Source organism: Capricornis sumatraensis, chromosome 1 (assembly GCF_032405125.1).
Source record: "Capricornis sumatraensis isolate serow.1 chromosome 1, serow.2, whole genome shotgun sequence".
Classification (NCBI taxonomy): Eukaryota; Metazoa; Chordata; class Mammalia; order Artiodactyla; family Bovidae; genus Capricornis; species Capricornis sumatraensis.
This window is the reverse complement of record NC_091069.1, coordinates 175,609,657-175,627,760: the sequence shown is the minus strand read 5'-3', so window position 1 is coordinate 175,627,760 and position 18,104 is coordinate 175,609,657. Positions and strand designations below refer to the sequence as shown.

Genomic DNA, 18,104 nt, shown 5'->3' with positions numbered 1-18,104 from the left:
CTTCTGTCTGTTTCTATACACACTTGCCTGCAGACACGTATGCCTACAAACACACATGCAGACAAACAGACCCATGTCTAGCCCCTGGGTAGCCATTCTCATCCACCTCTCCTTTTCAACTACTTCCCCTCCGGGCTGCCCACTCTCTCTATTCATCCTCACAAAGGAATGCATCCTATGTTTTGCACCCCAAATGCCTTCTGTCCTCTACTATTCCAAAACCTGTAGCTTAGCCTAGAGCCTGTCCCAGTCTCTCTCTGCCCTGACCTGGAATAGCAAGTGTCAGTGGTGGAGGGATGGGAGAGCCCACCTCGTTACCACCCTTACTGTTCACATGGGAAACAGAGGCCAGGAGTGATTTGATGATCAGTGATTAAAAGGGCCAGCCTTGGGCATGGGTCTGTTGCACATTTTTAAGCTATAAAATACCCTGGGTCACCTTGAACATTTATCCTGTGTGTTGTTCTAATTGACGAAGTCACGACTGGGCTGGAGAGGCAGTACATGTAGTGGTTAGAGCTCCAGAGTTAAACAAATGTGGTTCCAAACAGCCCTGACTCCTACTTGCTTTGTGACTTTGGATAAATTACGTGGCTTCTCTAGGCTTCATTTGCCATACTTGCAAAAATTAGGGTAATAATTATACCATCACATAGGGCGATTGGGACTATTAATGGGAACACTCAAGTGCTTAGAAAATGCCTGTCCTATTGCAAGTACCCCCAAAAGTTTCTCTATTAAGAGATTTTAATAACTTGATGTCTCAGTGAGTTAGAAATTTCTTAAAGGCAGCACATGATACACTTCCTGTAGTGCACATTAACAGAGAATTCCCCCAATCCCGTGAGATAGACGAGCCACTGGACCTCTTCTATTGATGAAGAAGCTGGACCGCTGCCAGAGCCAGCAGGTGGCTGGGAGAGGTGGCACAGTAGGTGACTCCGTCCAGAAGAAGCACCCCCAGCTGAGGGGTTCCAGGTTGAGTGGCAGGGTAGGGCCGAGTGGGTCTGAGGAGACTCTCTGTAGAGCTGGCGTCTGGGTTGGTGTGGAGCAAGGAGCGCTGTGCTCTCTTTGGGAGGGGCAGCCCTTAGCTGCCAAGTTCTCCAGTCAGTAACTCATCCTTGGCAAGAGCAGGCTGTGTTTACAGGCTCGGGAAGCGCGTGGTGAGAAGGACACAACCTCTCTCCTGTCCCTGGAGGTTCATTTAGTTTCCGCTGAGGTGTCTGGAGCCAGGCCGAGACGGCTCACGCGGGAACTGAGGAGATGCCCTGTGCATTTCCCTGTTCTCTGATTTTCCAGCAGCAAAAGCCAGTGCATGGAAGGGAACACTGAGACAGTGGGAGGGGCCCTTCCCATGGGGACCAGACTCACAACACGAGAACACTCGGCTGGTATGTAATCCTAACCTGCTCCTGGGCCAGGCGCCAGGGAGAGTGCCTCTCAGGAGGGTTTTCCCCTTCCCAGCCCCGGACACAGACGCGGACCCTTCAGAAGCCTGTGTGTGTGTTTGGCCACATGGAGGGCAGCCCAGATCTGGCTGTGGTTGCATGGAGACTGTGTGAGTGCCAGGATGTCTGTGACCATGCCCTTCTGCTGTTGTGTCCACAGGCTCAGAGAGTGGCTCTGAACACTGGCTGATGCTAAGGAGGGCAGGGCTATGCACTGTCTCTGGCTCAGCAGTGGCTTGGGATCCCCGAGTCACACAGACACCGGGGGACTGGAGGCACACAAAGCTCTGAGTTGCTTTTCCTGCTTTTTTTAAGACGGCTGTTAGAGAGCTCTAGAGGCTGTGCCCTGGGTGTCACCCAGAGGTGTCCACACCGCAGACAAGGCCTGACTTCTGTGGCAGGGAAGTCACCCAGATGAGCAGAGGTTTTCCAGCCCACATCCCTTCCTGTTCTTTTCTCTCCTAACCACTTCCTGTTTACATGCTGCCCGTCCTGGGAAGAGGAGGAGAGAGAGGAGGGGGAGATGACAGACAGAGGGCTGTGGGAGGAGAAGCACTGGGGGCTGGTAGGGGGGCAGAAGGTAGAGTATGTACTTGGTGAGAGAGGGATGCTGCCAGTGGGAGAGGAAGAGACGGGAGTGAGGGGCGCACCCTTCCAGCCCAGGGAGCTGCCCGCAGCCCTCCACTCCTCAGCCCGGAGAGGAAGAGCTGCAAGCTGATCAGCGAACGAAGTGCAGTGCGTTCCCAAGCTGGATGGAAACTATTTTTGGACCTGCTGTGGAGAGAGATGATTTGTACCCAAAGCGTCTGACGTCTGTGGTGACCCTTGTTCCTGGGCTGGGCCAAGATGGGGAGAAGACACCCACTTCTGTTTCTGCTCCATCCCACACTGGCTCGTTCCTTCTTCCAGCCCCAGGGCTCTCACACAAGTTCCCTGAGGTCACCCCAGGCGTCTCTTGGGTCTCTGCAGACTGGGGTCCAGCTGGGAGCTGAGGGCCACATATGCTCTGCCTCAGACGTCCTGCTGAGGCTGGAACCCCGCACCCCCCAACTCACATACACAAAACAGGGCCTCAGGAACCATTGGGTGTCAGCCTCCACAGCAAAGCTCTGGGGTCCAGCGAGCAGTTCCACCAAACCCTGAGTGTTCTCTCTTTGGGCTGGATGTGGATTAAGTCACTTTCTGGGAGCTTCTAACTCTGGAAGTCTGTTTTCTTTTTTTTCTTTCCTTGGCTGTACCATGCAGCTAACCAGATCTTAGTTCCCCAACCAGAGATTGAACCTGGGTCCCGGTGGTGAAAGCACTGAGTCCTACCCAGTGAGCCTCCAAGGAATTTCCTAACCCTGGAAGTCTTTGATCCAAGCTCCCAGAAAGTGTTTCCTCTCCGAACTCTGAGATCATCTGCTCCAAGCTTCCCTTCCCTCACCCTCCCTTTATTATGACAGTGACAACAACGATGAAGCTAGTTAGCATTAATTGAGCACTTTTGTCATTTAGTTGCTAAGTGTGTCTGACACTTTTGTGACCCCCCTGGACTTTAGTCCACCAGGCTCCTGTGTCCATGGGATTTCCCATGCAAGAATACTGGAGTGGGTTTCCATTTCCTTCTCCAGGGGATCTGCCCAATCCAGAGATCGAACCTGAGTCTCTTGCTTGGCAGGCAGAGTCTTTACCACTGACCCACCAGGGAAGCCCATGTGTCAAACACTAAGTGCTTTATACAGGTTAAGTGACTGAACTCATAACAGCAAGCCTACAAGGGAGGCATCTTTATTGGCCCTATTTTATTTTTTTAAAGAGTGTTCTTGATTTTATTTGAAGTTACACTTTATTGAATTTTTATTTTTTGGCTATGCTGCATGGCGTAAATGCAGGATCTCAGTTTCCCAACCAAGGATGGAACCCATTCCCCTGCAGTGGAAGCACGGAGCTTTAACCACCGGACTGTCAGGGAAGCCCCTATTGGCCCTATTTTAAAGTGAAGAAACCAACATGCAGAGGGGTTAAACATCAGTTACTTCTGGCAAATAGCAGAATCAGGAGGCACCCCAGGCTCCCTGACTCCAGAAGCCACATGTCAGCCACCACTCTACCGCCTCAGTTTCTGAACGTTCCCTGTATCCCTGCTCTGTTGCCCATCACCCACGTTCCATGGTGTGTTTACTCCCCTTCACCCTTTGCCTCGTGCAGGAATGTTCACCCCTCCTTTTCCTGGGGACAAGGGGCCTGGCTGTCTCCTGAGTCAGTCACCCCTCGCGCGGCAGATCCTTGCTTTCCACTCCCTTGAACTTCCCCCCTTTGAAGCTGTGTCCTTCCACGGCACAATCCCATACTTCTTCTTACCCCTGTCTTCTGATCACCCGTGCACAGTGCTGTGACCACTGTCCAGAGCACTGATCCGTGCTTGCTCTGCTCCGAGGGCAGTCCTGTGTCAGCTGCTGCAGGAGGGGCTTGATTTGCAGTAGCACCAGTATTTCTGACGACACTCCCATGAGGAAGGCATTGTCCTCATTGACACATAAGGACGTGATCATCAGTCAGGTTTAGGGATTTGCCCAAGGTGACATAGCCAGTGGTGCAGGATATACTTGAACATGGATCACACACTTGAACAAGTATGCACAGCCCCCAGCCCTCCATGCAGCTGATCAGGGTTACCCTGAGCTCCTCCGGCCACAGCCCTCACCCCAAGCTGTTCGGTTTCCCTTCACCACCCTCCCCACGTCCTCCCCACCTCATTCTCTTTCTGCTGTGATCTCTTTAGAGTTTGTTCTTCCTTTGATCCTTCCACTTGCCACCAGATTTTCTCTTCTGTATCTTTCTCTTTAATCAGAAGGATGCTCAAATATCCCCTCTTTAAAATCCCCCAAGCTCCTTCCTCCCCATCTCTTCCTTTCTCTGAACGTCCGGATCCCTTGTGGGAGCTGCCATGCTCTCTGTGGCCACTGCCTCACCACTTTGTCACTGAGCCCCACCCTCACATCCCGCTGCACTGTAGAATTTGCCCTTGTTGGCCTCTGCGGAGCTCTGGTTCTGGCTGGGGCTTCCTCACAGGCCCCCCTCCCTCCTCTCCAGCAGCTCCTTCCTGCCCGCTCCCTCGGCACCCCTGCCTCTGAATAGCCCGTATTCTACTTTATCAAGGGAGGCCGGGGGCTGCGTCTTGGCCCGTGGCCCACACAAGCACCGTTTTGCTGATGGAAAGCTGTTGAATTCTGTACAGCTGAAATTCTGTATAAATAGACACATTTACAACTTCCTGTCCATTTAACTATCAATCATTCCAACAGAGGTACTAATAATAACTTGCACATGTAGCAATTCACAGCTTACAAAGTACTTTCACATGCCCTTCAGTATCCCTATCTGTATGTAATGAAAATATTTTTTACGTCTGCAGAGTATTAAACAGGCATCATGAAATTCAGCACACTCTGCCAAGGTGCTGGGGAAGCGTTATAAATGAGCTCTGTTATGAGGAGTTCTTGCTTTGCCCTCTGGGTGCTGTTAGCCAGCATCGTGTTCCCGTTCCCCGTGCGGCTCTCCTGCTAATAGATGGGTTATTGAGCCTGGGGACGGGACCCAAGTGGCCCTTGTCATTTAATAACACATGTTGCTCCTAGGGCGTTAGGAGAGGCCAAGGGCTGACCAGAGGCTGTGGAAATCTGCACGTGTGGGTCGAGGGAAAGGCAGGTTGAGGCCCAGCTGCAGGATCTGAGATGTCTGGGTTAGGATACAGTGTGACCAGATTTGCATGGTTTGTGACACTCTGTGCAGGTCACGCTTTCTGGAAGCGTGGAAGCTTTAGGCTGAGATGGCACGTGGCAGTGCCTTGTTGCCAGTTCCTCTGGTTGGGAGGCCATCCTTGGAAGACAGTGTTGAGGGTGATTCTGAGGCTAATCCCGGGCTCCCTGGCAGAGACTCCCCTGATTAGACGGTAGGCTCTGCCTTGGGAGTGAAGGAGGGCAAGGTGCGTGCGCCCCTCTCTGTAGCTGCTTTACACTGTCTTGGGAGGCAATGGGCCAACTGACGGACAAACTGGGCCCATCTAGGGAGTCCCTGAGGACAGCCCTTAGGCAGATTCAGCCGTTCCACCAAGTGTGGCTTCTCTCCTAGTGTGACTTGCTGGGACTTTGCGTTGGAACTGGCAAATGTTAGAAGCCAAAGAGCCCCATGGATGAGGACTTTCCAAGGTCCTGTGGCCCCTGTGGCTCCCACCTGCTGCCCCACTAATGGCGCGGCTCTGGGTGTCCTCACTCACAGGCTCTTTGCACAGCATTTCCTTCTCTCCATGTCCTCGCTGCTCAGGTGCTGGGGGGCGGCTTCCAGGGGTGGCTTACGTCTCTGGCCATGAGTCAGGCCCCTAGCCCCGGTGGTGACCACCGACTCCTAGTATCTGCTGCCCGTGATTCCTAACTCTGCTCACACCCCAGATCCAGGAACGCTCGACTGCTTTGACCTGGGGCTGGGTTTTGGAGCTCTCGGGTCCTCTTGGTATCATATGTGCCCGAGGCAGCTGGGTTTACTTGCCAATCAACAGTCATGGGGGAAAGTACGAGCAGCTGGCAACTTCGCTATCTTCTCATTGAGCAGATCTTTTCACATGAGAAGCTCAGTCACAATGGGGAGCAAGTTCTTCTTTCAACACACACATACCCACACTTCACCACAAAAAAATAATATACTACCTCTTCTCCAAACCACTGACAGTTTGGAATAGTTGTCAGGTTACATCTGGTTCATTTTACATTGCTGCCAAATACAGAGTAAGAGAGAAGACACCACTCCTCCAGGTCAAACAAAGCAGTCCCTCTGGCCTGAGTGGTGTCTTTGCTGCGGGTAAATATGGCACCAGTCATGCCTCTTCTGATATTTTTGCTTTATGGGATGCTGTGATGTACAAGCCACTGGAGAGGCCAGAGCTAATGAAAAACCTACCCCTGAAGTGCACTCGCTTTGAGATGCGTTTAAAAGTATATGGATGGACGGAAGGAGGGAGGGATGTGTGATGGAGCAGGTGACACGCTGAGGGTGGGAGAGCTGGAAAATAGGCGGATATTCACACTACAGTCTTTTCATCTTGGCTGCAGGTTTGGAATTTTCATAATAAAATGTTGAGGGGGAAATTACCCTGACAGTGAACCATTTTAATTTAAAACAGGCTCCTGACCAATGTGGTCCCAAGGCCGAGAGTGAGGGAGCTCGCTGTGTGGATTGGACCCATTTCATTTGGGAAGACTTCCCTGTGGAGGGTGGTTTCCTGCCTCCATAGCTGTTCGAGGACTGGTGGGGAGGAGGGGCGTGCAGGCCTCCCTCCCTGGAGTGGCTGTGTGCTCTGTGGCCCCCCACAACCGTAACCCTTGAGCCAGGGGTGCTGCTCTCCCCTGTGGCCCACACAGCGCACGCCAGCCTCCAGGCAGTTAAACTGTACTCAGCAGCCTCCTCCTGGCTGGGCCTGGCTTTCCTCACCTCTCCCAGAGGGCCGCCACGTGCCTCGACACTGCCTGTGAAGTGTGTGTGGTGGGGGGGTGCTGTTGCCCAGTGCTGTGTCTGCCGGGGCTCTGCGTCCCTGGGCTGTGGTCCATGTGTGGGGGTTTGGGGGGGGGCTCGTTGGCTCCAGATGGCCACCCTTGTCTCCCGCAGGTCCCAGGCACTACAGTGAGGACCGGGCAGAGAGGGGGAGGGGGGCAAGAAGGAAGTAGGGGTGAAGCGGCGCTCTGAAGTTAGGTCCTGACCTGAACTGTGGATCACACTCGCTGGGGGGTCTCGCAGAAGGTGCTGAGATCCAGCTCCCAGGATAGCTGACGCAGGAGTGGGAGCAGAGTGCAAGCCCTCCCCCTGCATCTGACACCATCCCCCATCTGTCTGGTCTCCTGCTAGTGTGTCTGTGGATTCTCAGTAAATACAAATCCTTGGGCCTTTCGGTATCAGTCTTAGAAGAATGGCATGAGAAAGGAAAGTGTGCTACAATAGCAGTGTAAGGAAGACTTTTAAAAACCTGCCCTTTATAGCGTTGCTTTCCGCTGTGTTAGCACAGAGAACAGGAGATCCATGAACGGCCAGGCCCCCCTGGAGGCTGGCACTCCCCAGGCGCCTCCCTGCCCAGCAGGTGCACGCATGTGCCTGGCGCACACACAGTCCTCTGAGCCCAGCAGCCCCCCTGCCCTTGATGCCTGCAGAGCTTGGAGGGGAGGTCCGGGCCCTCCTCCCTTGGAGGCTGTGGAACGGACAGGTCCCTCCTGCACGGGGGACCAGGGGGACACTCAGCCGGTTCTCCTCGTGATTAGGGCCTACTCTGTCTCCTGAGAGGCTGTAGATCCTCAAGTTCAGACTGTGGGTCCTTGAGCCATACTCCTGGTTTGGCCACCCTCAAGCTGCTTCGTCCTTCCATGTGTCGTTTTCATCACTTGTGAGCAGGGGATGGTTGTAAGAATTCTGCGAGTTCACGCTGTAAAGCCTGACACGTTTGTAGTGAGTTCAGTGTTAGCTGCTGGCGCCCTTGGCCGCTGCTCCTGAATCGTCCGCTCTGGCCACAGCTCCGGAGTCAGCATCTCACTGAGACTTGGGGACAGTGCCTATGTGCGTTTCCGTTGCGGCTGTGACAGGTTACCACAAATGGGTGACTGAAGACGACTCCAGTGTGTTCTCTTACAGCTCTGGAGGTCAGGGTCTGCCATGGTTCTTCCTGGCTGCAGTGTCAGCACCGGGAGGCCCACACTCCCTGCCAAGGCTCCAGGGAGGGCCCTTCCCTCACCTTTGCCATCTCACAGAGCTGCGCTCCTTGCATTCCTGGCTCCTCGAGGCCGCCGCCTCTGTCTTCAGAGCTGGCAGCACAGCATCTTGCCCCTCCTGGCCGTGGCCACCAGCTTCTGCAGTCAGATCTCCCCTTGCCTTACTCCTACACGGAACGTTGTGATGGCACTTAGGGTCCCAGGGTAATCTGGGAGACTCTCCTCTGTCTCAAAATCCCTCACTTTATCACATTGCAAAGTCTCCTTTGCTGTAGGGGGTCACAGCCACAGGCCCTGGGGCTGTTAGTCCCATTAACTGGGGAGACAGGTAGAAGTTCTCTGGGGCCCTGGGCCTGGGGCACAACTTGGCCAAGTTCTGGACCGACTTGGAGCAGCATCCAGTGCAGGCAGACCACATGCACCGCCTGGGCGCCCTACTGTCACCTCGTGGTGGCACCAGGCCCTCTGTCTGCCCGGTCAGAGTCTGAGGGCACAGCCCGTGCCTCGCTCTGTCGCATCCCCAGGGCCCAGCACGTGGCAGGCGCCAGCTTGGTTGTGTGTTCGTGCGAGGGCACAGCCCGTGCCTCGCTCTGTCGCATCCCCAGGGCCCAGCACGTGGCAGGCGCCAGCTTGGTTGTGTGTCCGTGCAGGCAGGCAGGCACTGATGTGCGGTGTGTGTCCTTTTAGGCCACGGCGAGTGTCACTGCGGAGAATGCAAGTGCCACGCAGGTTACATCGGGGACAACTGTAACTGCTCGACAGACATCAGCACATGCCAGGCCAGGGATGGCCACATCTGCAGCGACCGTGGGCATTGTGTCTGCGGGCAGTGCCAGTGCACAGAGCCAGGCGCCTTTGGGGAGACGTGTGAGAAGTGCCCAACCTGCCCCGATGCCTGCAGCACCAAGAGGTAAAGCCCCCACCCCAGCTTCTCCCCCAGACCATCCTGCCATCTGGCCGGTCAGCCTCCAGGGCCACCAGGCTCTCACTCCCCCTCTCCCACACCTTGCCCATGCAGCCTTGCAGGAGAATGAAACTCTTACTCACATGAACTAGAATAGGGCCTTTGAGGCTCTGGTTCCATGGAGACTTTGTAAAAACAAAACAAAACAACAAAAAGCAAGACTGTTATTCAAGTTTAGAAATTACCAGATTACTAGGTTAGATGGTATTGAATTGATTTTGGTACCAAAATGGCATCTTCTTGAGCCTTTAGTGTGTCACTGAGTATTTCAAAAGGACATTCAGCATGCATGTTTTTTCCAAATTAATTTGACCTTCCCCATTAACATCTCCCAAACAGTGTTTCACAGGCCACCTTCCCTGTATAGAAAATACTGCTTTAAACAAAACATCATCAGAAGGTAAATTGGACAGGAGGGCACCCGACCTAGATAAGGCATGCCAGGAACAAACTGCAGTGGCTTTTGAATTTTCTGCTCCATTTGTACAGATAATGGAGCAAGTCTCCGTGCTGCTGCTGAATGCAGAGACTGTCCAGATACAGGCTCCAGGCCTCCACTGACCCAGCCACAGGGTCATGTTCCCCAGTTGACCTCCTCGCAGCTCTGCCCTCCACATTCTGCTGGAGCACGAATGAGAGGGAATGAAAGAGAGCAGGGAGTTATGGCATCGGGAAAGCAAGAGTGACAGCTTGCCTTGATTTTGCTAGAGAAACAGCTGTGCCATCGTCATCCTTGTGCTGAGGGGCCAGGAGGGAGGGGCGCAGATAATCAGAAACAAGTAATAATACAGACGTTGTTTCCTTTTGGCTGGGAAATGCAACTGTGCAATTTTTTTTGGCAGATATCCCTTCCAAATGCCTGGCCCAGGCTCCTAATGAGAGGAGGTCATGATCCCCGAGTGGCTGGGGCTGCCGGTCAGTCTGAACTCAGAAACGTTCTGGGTGGCAGAGCCCCCGTCTGGACGTTTGCCACAAATAATCCAGGCGTGGGTAATTGAAAGCTGGCCGCAGATGGAGAGACAAGACAGACAGGGCCAGATTTTATTTTGTGTAATTAGAGGGAAGCCAGGCAGAGTAAGGGAAAAGAAACACAAATCCACTGTAGACCTGCTGAGAGTGGAGAAATAGCAGAAATGCAAACGGAAACATCCCCGGGGAGGAGGTTAGGATCCTGGGTCTGGAGCCCAGATAGCTGTGGCCATCTGAGCCTGGACTCTCGGCCATTATCAACATGCAATGCCTGAGGGAGGCTCCCTCCCCCCAGCTCCCACCAGCAGAACCCTTTTGAGTCTGTGCTCGCAGACCTTGGGGCATGTGAGGCTGTTGGGAGGTGGGGATGAAGCTAGGATAATACGCGTGGAACCAATCAATGCAGATAAAACCTGTTTCTTTGCCTTCCTCTGGAGCAGCAAGGCAATAAACGGTTGGCTTAGGTCAGTTAAAAGGCACTTGGGAAGACAGCCTTAGCTTTAAATGTTTAAAGCATTCATTTCTAAGAAGACATGGTTTTTTTTTTTTTTTTTGGTTGTTGTTATCCATTAAGCAACACCAAAGGAGCAAGGAGAGCAAAGAGGTGCCGTCAAGGAACCTCACTATTCCTTCTTGTCTCTGGGCCACACTGACACTGCCTTTTTCACAGCCTTCTTGTAACTTAAAAAAAACAAACAAAATGAAGTCCCTTTGATAGTGCCTCATTCCAGGCTGTTTCTCTGCTCGCTGCTTTGCTGAGAACCACCAGGTTTCCAATGTCTTATGTCCTTTATTTTTTTTCCCTCTGGTACTTCAGAGCAGGCAATCTCCACTTTCTAGAACTAACCAAACACACCCTTCACCTTGGGTGAGTTCATATTCAGCCTCAGCTGATTTCAATTAACAGACTCCCTGAGCAGAGTCTGTCTCAGCAGCTTGTTTGTTTAAAGGCCAGACTTATGGTAATACGTGACTACAATAAATCACAAGTTTCAACCCAGTGCGAGGAGCACATGGGTTAAACTGATTTGCCAGTGTGGATGATGAGGGAATGTTCCCTGGAAGCAGGCCTGTCGTTTCCTGACGACAGGGCCTGCAGGTGGAGGCCTCTGTGGTGAATCCTAGAGGAGACCGGAAGCAGACACCTTTCTTTGCAGCGTGTTAATTGTGGGGAGGGGGAGGGCAGCGGCATTAGTGTGAAGGACCAGAGCTGGAGCCATCCCTTCTTGAGGCCCAGCCCAGTCTCAGTACCCGCCCATTGGGCTCTGGCCTCAGGGGAAATGCAGTTCTGACTTGTTTAACTCCAGAATGTTTCCATGAAGTCATTCCCGGGAGAGAGGAATTTTGTGGCCCATCCTGGGATGGTTGAATTCTTCAAACTATTAGAACCCTAGTAAGAGGGTCATATCTGCTTTCTCTCCACGATCTACTCAGTCGCCCAGTCCTCCTCAATGTTCAGAAAGCAGAGGAAGGACTTGGAGAGGGACTTGATGGAGCGGCGGGGCTCCTGGGTGCCGAACCCTGCTGCCTTTGATTTCTCATTTCCCTCGCCTATGAAATAGAGCGACTTAATAAAACGCTCCCAGCTCCCTTCAGGCCTGGCATCCACTGCACCGTTTTTGCCCTGGAAATGTAGTAACTGGTTCCTCCATCCCAAGGAATTTAAAGATGAAAATGAGAAACCTGATGCATGGCAGTTATATTTCCTGCCTATTTTTGCCAGAGAGCCTTCCGGACACACAGCCCTGTTGGTCCCCATAGGCCTGTGGGGTACGGGCTGCTGTCCCCTGTGTCGCTGAGGCTTTGTAAGCTTCCCCCTCACCCCCGCCACATTCTGGTGCCAGGACACAGCTGCAAGAAGGCAGTGGCCTGCCCCACGTGCTTAACTCTGGAGTCCTCACCCCATTTCCTGGAGAAGCCCCTGTTTGGGGGATCTCTTACCTCCTTGCAGGTCACTGAGCTCCATCACCTCAGAAAGGCCCTTCAAGTTCACCGTCAAATGGCAGTTTTGTTCCAACCCACCTCTCCCTGGAGTTGAGTTCTTGCTACCCCATTTATGGACCCCACAACAGTCCCCCAGAGGGGTTAGGGACCCTCTCTCCCTTCCACAACAATCTCAATGAACCGTTAGAGCTTGGCTGCCATGCCACGTGGGTTCTGTCTGGGAGGGAGAAGGGGGAAGGGCCGAGAGTCTCCAGGACAGTGGTCCTCAACCCTTACCTTTGCTCAATCCCTGGGAGACTAGGCTCCAGCCCTAGAGATGCAGATTCTGTGGGTGTGGCTGGGCCCCGGCCACGGGGGTGTGAGAACCCCTCCTCAAGGCCAGGAATACTTTTTTTTTTTTTTAATCATCAGAAGCTCCTTGTTTGGGGCAGACTCCTCAGGGAGGCATTTGACACACTGGAGAGCAGGTGGATGTTGCTCCTGGTGTCAGAATTTGAAAGGCCTCCAGCCTGCAACTTGACATGGGGACCAGACACGTCTCTAAACTCACCTAGGCTCCTCCAAGGACCTTCAGGCTTCCCTGCATGAGGGCGACAGGGGGAGCAGTAGGGCTAAGCAGCTGAAGATGGGAGAAGTTAAAGCTTCTAGCGCCTGAAGGAGGGCTGGGATCTGCACTCCTGGGGCATGTACTCTGTTACATATGTGGGGCTGATCCACAGCATCTAACACCCATTTATCTCCTCTCTTCCAAAGAGACTGTGTCGAGTGCTTGCTGCTTCACTCAGGGAGCTCAGCTGACAACCAGACCTGCCAAAACCTGTGCAAGGATGAGGTGATCACACGGGTGGACACCATTGGTGAGTATGCCGAGTGGCCTGGGCAGCTGGCCCCCTTTGGATCCTGGCAGGGGACGTAGAGACTCTATCCTGTGGGGATGATCTTCAGGGCTGCCTGGCAGACAAGATGGTAGTTTTAGCCTTGAGTTAGGAAGTAGCCTCAGGTCCTTGGCCAGTCCTTGCTGGCTCCCCAAGAGGACTTGGGGTACCTGGGCTAGAGCACAGGTTCCAGGCTCTCCAGGGTATAAGACCCTCCCTGTTTATCAGTGTCTGTCCTGTCCCTGGGGCCAGTCCCTTCCTAGCCACATCTTCTCCCAGGCTTCCTGAGAAGTTGGTGTATTAATTAGAATAAGTACTGTTAGCTGCCACAACAAACATGCCTTGAACCTCAGTGACTTAACAAAATAGTTGGTTTGTCACTCACTGAAAGTGAAGATGTTCCTGGTTGACAAAGCCTCCATTGGTCCTTCATGAGCCCAGATACCCTCTCAGTTTTGGTTCTACCCTCCCCCAGGTCCTCAGAATCCTTTCCATTGAGTCTACAAATGGGGAGGACAGAGGGAAGGATTGGATGGGAGGTTTACAAGGGCTGGACCGGGAAGGGTACATGTAACTTCCCCCCAGAATTAAGTCACCCGGCCACATTTACTGCAGGAATGGTGGGAAATGCCATCCAGGTGTGCCCAGGAAGCTGGGAAACCACGTTTGGTGACCAGCTAGCCAGTCCCTGCCCCATTTGGCCTTAGCCCAGCACAGCTCTCTTGATGCTGCTGGCATAAGACAAGGCAGAGCTTGCATTCTGTCCAGATGAACCGAGGATAGAATTCCTGCAGGTCTCTGCTCCTTGTTCCTGCCTCCCTGGTCTTGACTGATGCTCCGGCCAAATCATGGCAACCAAGTCATGAATGCCATCAGCGCATAGTCACTGAACACCTACTGTGTGCCAGGGCTTGTACTGAACCTGGGAGCCAATGGGAAGCCCCGCACCCACCCAGTCTGGCTTCTCATGCCAATTTTCCTGCCCTGCTTCTGTCTTGGGACTTGAGGCCTGGCTCGCAGCAAGTTCTGCCTGCAGACCTGGGCCATTGCCTCATGACGGGACACCCACAGAAAGACAGGGCAATGCCTCTTCTGACCCACTAACTCGCTCTGGAGCAAATGTTGCTGTTCACGCACAGCTGTGACCTGAATCAGCTGCTTCACAGAGAAAGTTTCTGTTCGAATTCAGCAGTTATCCTTCCTTCCCCCAGGCTTACACACACACACACACACACACACACACACAGAGCAGCTATCCTTCCTTCCTTCCCCCAGGCTTACACACACACGCACGCATGCACGCACACACACGCTCACACACACACACATACACGCTCACACACACACACTTGCTCACACTCAGCCAGACTGGGCTTACAGTTGGGGTTTGAGAGGAAAAGCCCAGGCCTCCATGTCTGATAACCACTCAAAACTGTCTGGTCCTAGGTAGAGCCTCCTTTGAGCCACAGGCTTACAGAGGGTGGAGCTGGAAGGCGTTCCATGTCACAACATAACCTGGAGTTGTTACTCAGGACCCTTGGGTCATTCCCTTATCACCCGCCTCCCTCTTACTTCACACTCTTCCCGGCTTCCTTCCCCCCAGAAATCAGTCTAACCCCGACCCAGGGAAGCCTTGGACTGTGGATAATGGCTCGGGGGTGGGGGGCGGGGAGGGTGACGCCTTCACCTCAGGTGACAGCCGTGTGGGGACAGCGGGTGTGAGGCAGTGTGAGGAAAGGAGCTGCTTCGCACGGGGAGCGAGGCAAGCAGCGTGCACCATGCTGGGGGCTGGGAGTCTCTCGCTCGTCCCATCCCTCGTGGCCCTCTCTCGTTTCACGTCTCAGGACGGCACTGCCAGCTCTCGGCCTCTGCGGCTGGCTCTCCGGCAGGGGACTCGGGTGTGAGCCCTCACTCGGGCCTCCGCGGGCAGCCAGCCAGCCCCTCCTCTCTCCACTTCCACTGTCCTGTCCCGCCTGGCCATAGTGCGCCCTTCCCTCCCGCATCCCCGCAGTGAGCGCTGCAGAGGCTCCCGCGCGCGGAAGGGAGTCTGCATCCCTGGGCCAGTCTAACTCAGCGCTGGGCCTGCATTCTCGATATGAGAGCCTCCCAGTCAGCCTCTCTGCACCCCTTTTCTTTGGGGGCAGGATTTGGCTCTTCACCCCACCCCTCGGTGGCTCTGAGTTACTCAGAGAGACACTCAGGACATTTCTGCTTGGTTTTCTTCCAGTGAAAGATGACCAGGAGGCTGTGCTTTGTTTCTACAAAACCGCCAAGGATTGTGTGATGATGTTCACCTACTCAGAGCTCCCCAGTGGGAAGTCCAACCTCACGGTCCTCAGGGAGCCAGGTGGGTGAGGCCTGGCCCCGTCTGCTCCCCCAGGGCTCTTGGGTTTCTGAGGTATCACCCATCCTCTTCTCACCATCCTTTCCAAACTCCAGAGAGGGGAGGGACACAGTTCCCTGTGAAGATCAGGATCTGAGGCCTCCTCTACCTGACTGCTGTAGTTCAGAAGAAAGATGATTGTTCATCTAGGGACTGTCGCTGGGCCGGAGCTTGAGGGCTGTGACTGGAGGGAGTGGGAGTTATAGGAGGATGGGGTCCTGCCCTGGGGGAGTGCCTCATCTCAAAGGAAGGGGTACAGGCGTGATGGTAAGCACAAAACCTGCACTAACGACAGTGCGAGCGTGCAAGGCAGGGCCGGACCATCAGGGCTAGAGTCAGGGCGCTCTGGGTGCGCGCACGGCCCTGGCAGGGCTGCCACTTCCTGGAGTGGAGTCCAGGAAGGGCGCAGCGCTGTGCTAACATTCCGACAAGTGCTGTGCCCAGCCACTGAGGACGGCACGCTCTGACCCAGCAGGGACATTTCTGCCTCACGCTCTGGGCCCGGGGACCAGTAGCCCTTTTCCTTGGGATAATTAGGGTTTCTGGTATGACCCCTTTTATTCTTTGGAGGAGGTTGGAGCGAGGGTGAAGGTTCAGAAAAAGATCTGCTCTCTTGAGTTCACAGCATTGCAAACTGCTTCCACGTGAGGCCAGACCACATAACGTGCCTTCCCTAGGCAGAGGCAGAGGGAAAGGCTGTGGTCTCAGCCCAGGATGCACGCCTGAAGAATGAGGCTTTGTTTCCAAGCGCTGTCTTTGTGGTTCTTTGAAAATAAGCACATTTGCTCCAAAGGCTGCACACTAAGGGCTTACAAATGTTGGCTGGCCCCCAGCCCAGCCCTTGTGGAACGGCTTCATGAAACCTGCCGCCTGGTCTACTCCTGAAACCATTTACGTGAAAGTTGAAACGTGGTCCAGCATCCTGCATGGGAGGCGGGGCCGGGCTGGGGTGTGGGTGCTTCAAGTTGGGGGGATGCAGCTGTGCACAGGGTGTGTGGGGAAAAAGTGGAGCAGCCTCTGAGTTCTCTTGGACTTTGCCCTCGATTTGCTGTGTGGCCTTGGGACAGTCATCAGCCTTCTTTGAATCTTTTACTTCATGTGCATTGGAGAAACCCGCCTGCCACCCACACCTCCCAGAAGCCATGTGAGGGTCTTATGAAGCACAGGAAGGCCTTTGGGGAGAGCTGGTGGGCCTGAGGTTGGAGTAGGGGCATAGTGATGCTGGCGGCTTGCTCACCGTGCCCTGGTCTTCCAGAGTGTGGGACCGCTCCCAGCGCCATGACCATCCTCCTGGCTGTGGTCGGCAGCATCCTCCTGACTGGGTTTGCGCTTCTGGTCATCTGGAAGCTGCTCGTCACCATTCACGACCGGAGAGAGTTCGCCAAGTTCCAGAGTGAGCGATCCAGGGCCCGCTACGAAATGGTACGCCAGTGGGAAGCTGGAAGTGGGAAACATGTCAAGCTTAGGGGTCCAGTTGAGTTCAGGCAGAGGCCCCCTAACACCTTTAGCATTCAGAACAAAGAAGCAAAGCCTGAGGGGTGGTGTGTACCCAGTTCAGAACACGCTGCACAGAGCCCCACACCACGCCCAGGTCAGGAGGCTCATGAGCAGAGGTGCTGGGCACAGCCTGAGCAGGGGGAGTCTGGACGGTCTGGACACAGCCCAGGAGGGGACCCCACATACCCCTAGTCTATCGCAGTGTCTGTGTGTGCCTTGCTTCCCCAAGCAGACTGCTCGTCACCCAAGGACAGAACACAGTGAGTGCCCCCTGAAGTCCTAGTTAGTTTCTGTGAAAACTGGAAGGGACTTTAGAGACCATCTGATGGACAAGGTCCCCCGTTTCAGAGATGGAGAGAGGAAGTTCAGGGAAGGGCAGGGCATTCCAGGCCAGGGGGTTGGAGGAGCACGTCTTGCAGCACAAGGCGGGCACCTCCACCTGCACGCTGAGCCCGCTGCCTTCCTGGTGACTGACCCTGGAAGGCCTCCAGCCCTGTGTGTGTTCAAATGAGCGAATGAACTAACACATGTCCTCTTACCCTCCGTGTTCTCTAGGCTTCAAACCCTCTGTACAGAAAGCCCATCTCCACACACACTGTGGATTTCACTTTCAACAAGTTCAACAAATCATACAATGGCACAGTGGACTGACAGCTCCTTCCCCTCAGAGGGCTGGAGGGGTGAGCGGCCAAGCCAGAGACTGACGTGCTCTGGACAGCTGCTCAGCTTGATCACTGCTCCCTGCTCCACCGAGCGCAGAGACCTTCCGGCAAGTCCTGGCCAGGAGCCCGTGCAGGAAGGCGCCCGGCTGTGCCGGCTGGCCACCCCTCCAAGCCTGGCCGCAGTACTCTCGGCTCTCCTCAGCACGTCCAGCTTGTCGTCTCAATGAACTGCTGAGACGCGGGCCGCGTCCTCCTTCCGGGAGGGCTGGGCCTCAGATCTGGCCCCACGAGAAGGCTCTTGGGAATGTCAAGGGTGTGTAAAATCCACAGTCTGGCTTCGCTCGTGTTGATCATGTTTGTATGAAATAAAATGATCGTGCATTTATGTACAGTTCTGATTCCTGAGAATTACCTGCCTGGTGTCTCTGCCTCACATGTGGGTGTTGGTGACGGGATCGAGACGCCAGTTGAAGGCATGTAGTTTGCAGAGGTCAGCTTTCTTCTGCCCATGTTCATCTAGTACTTTTGTAACGAAAAGGAAAGAGATTGTTAGGGATTGAAAGTAAACATTAAAACCGGAAGATTTTGTGTTTGACACTCCTCATGACTCTCCATGACACGCACTTACCTTTCT

General features: G+C 54.1%; 1 protein-coding gene across 1 annotated transcript in view; it reads left to right on the top strand.

The window, feature by feature from the left end:
- ITGB5 (integrin subunit beta 5) overlaps positions 1 to 17,876 on the top strand; it is a 112,357-nt gene extending 94,481 nt beyond the window's left edge. The window contains exons 11-15 of the mRNA XM_068989098.1: positions 8,864 to 9,086; positions 12,807 to 12,910; positions 15,156 to 15,275; positions 16,567 to 16,733; positions 17,364 to 17,876. Of these exons, the coding sequence (XP_068845199.1) occupies positions 8,864 to 9,086; positions 12,807 to 12,910; positions 15,156 to 15,275; positions 16,567 to 16,733; positions 17,364 to 17,459 (710 nt within the window). The 3' untranslated portion in view covers positions 17,460 to 17,876. The remainder of the gene's footprint in view (positions 1 to 8,863; positions 9,087 to 12,806; positions 12,911 to 15,155; positions 15,276 to 16,566; positions 16,734 to 17,363) is intronic.
- The last annotated feature ends 228 nt before the right edge of the window (positions 17,877 to 18,104 follow it).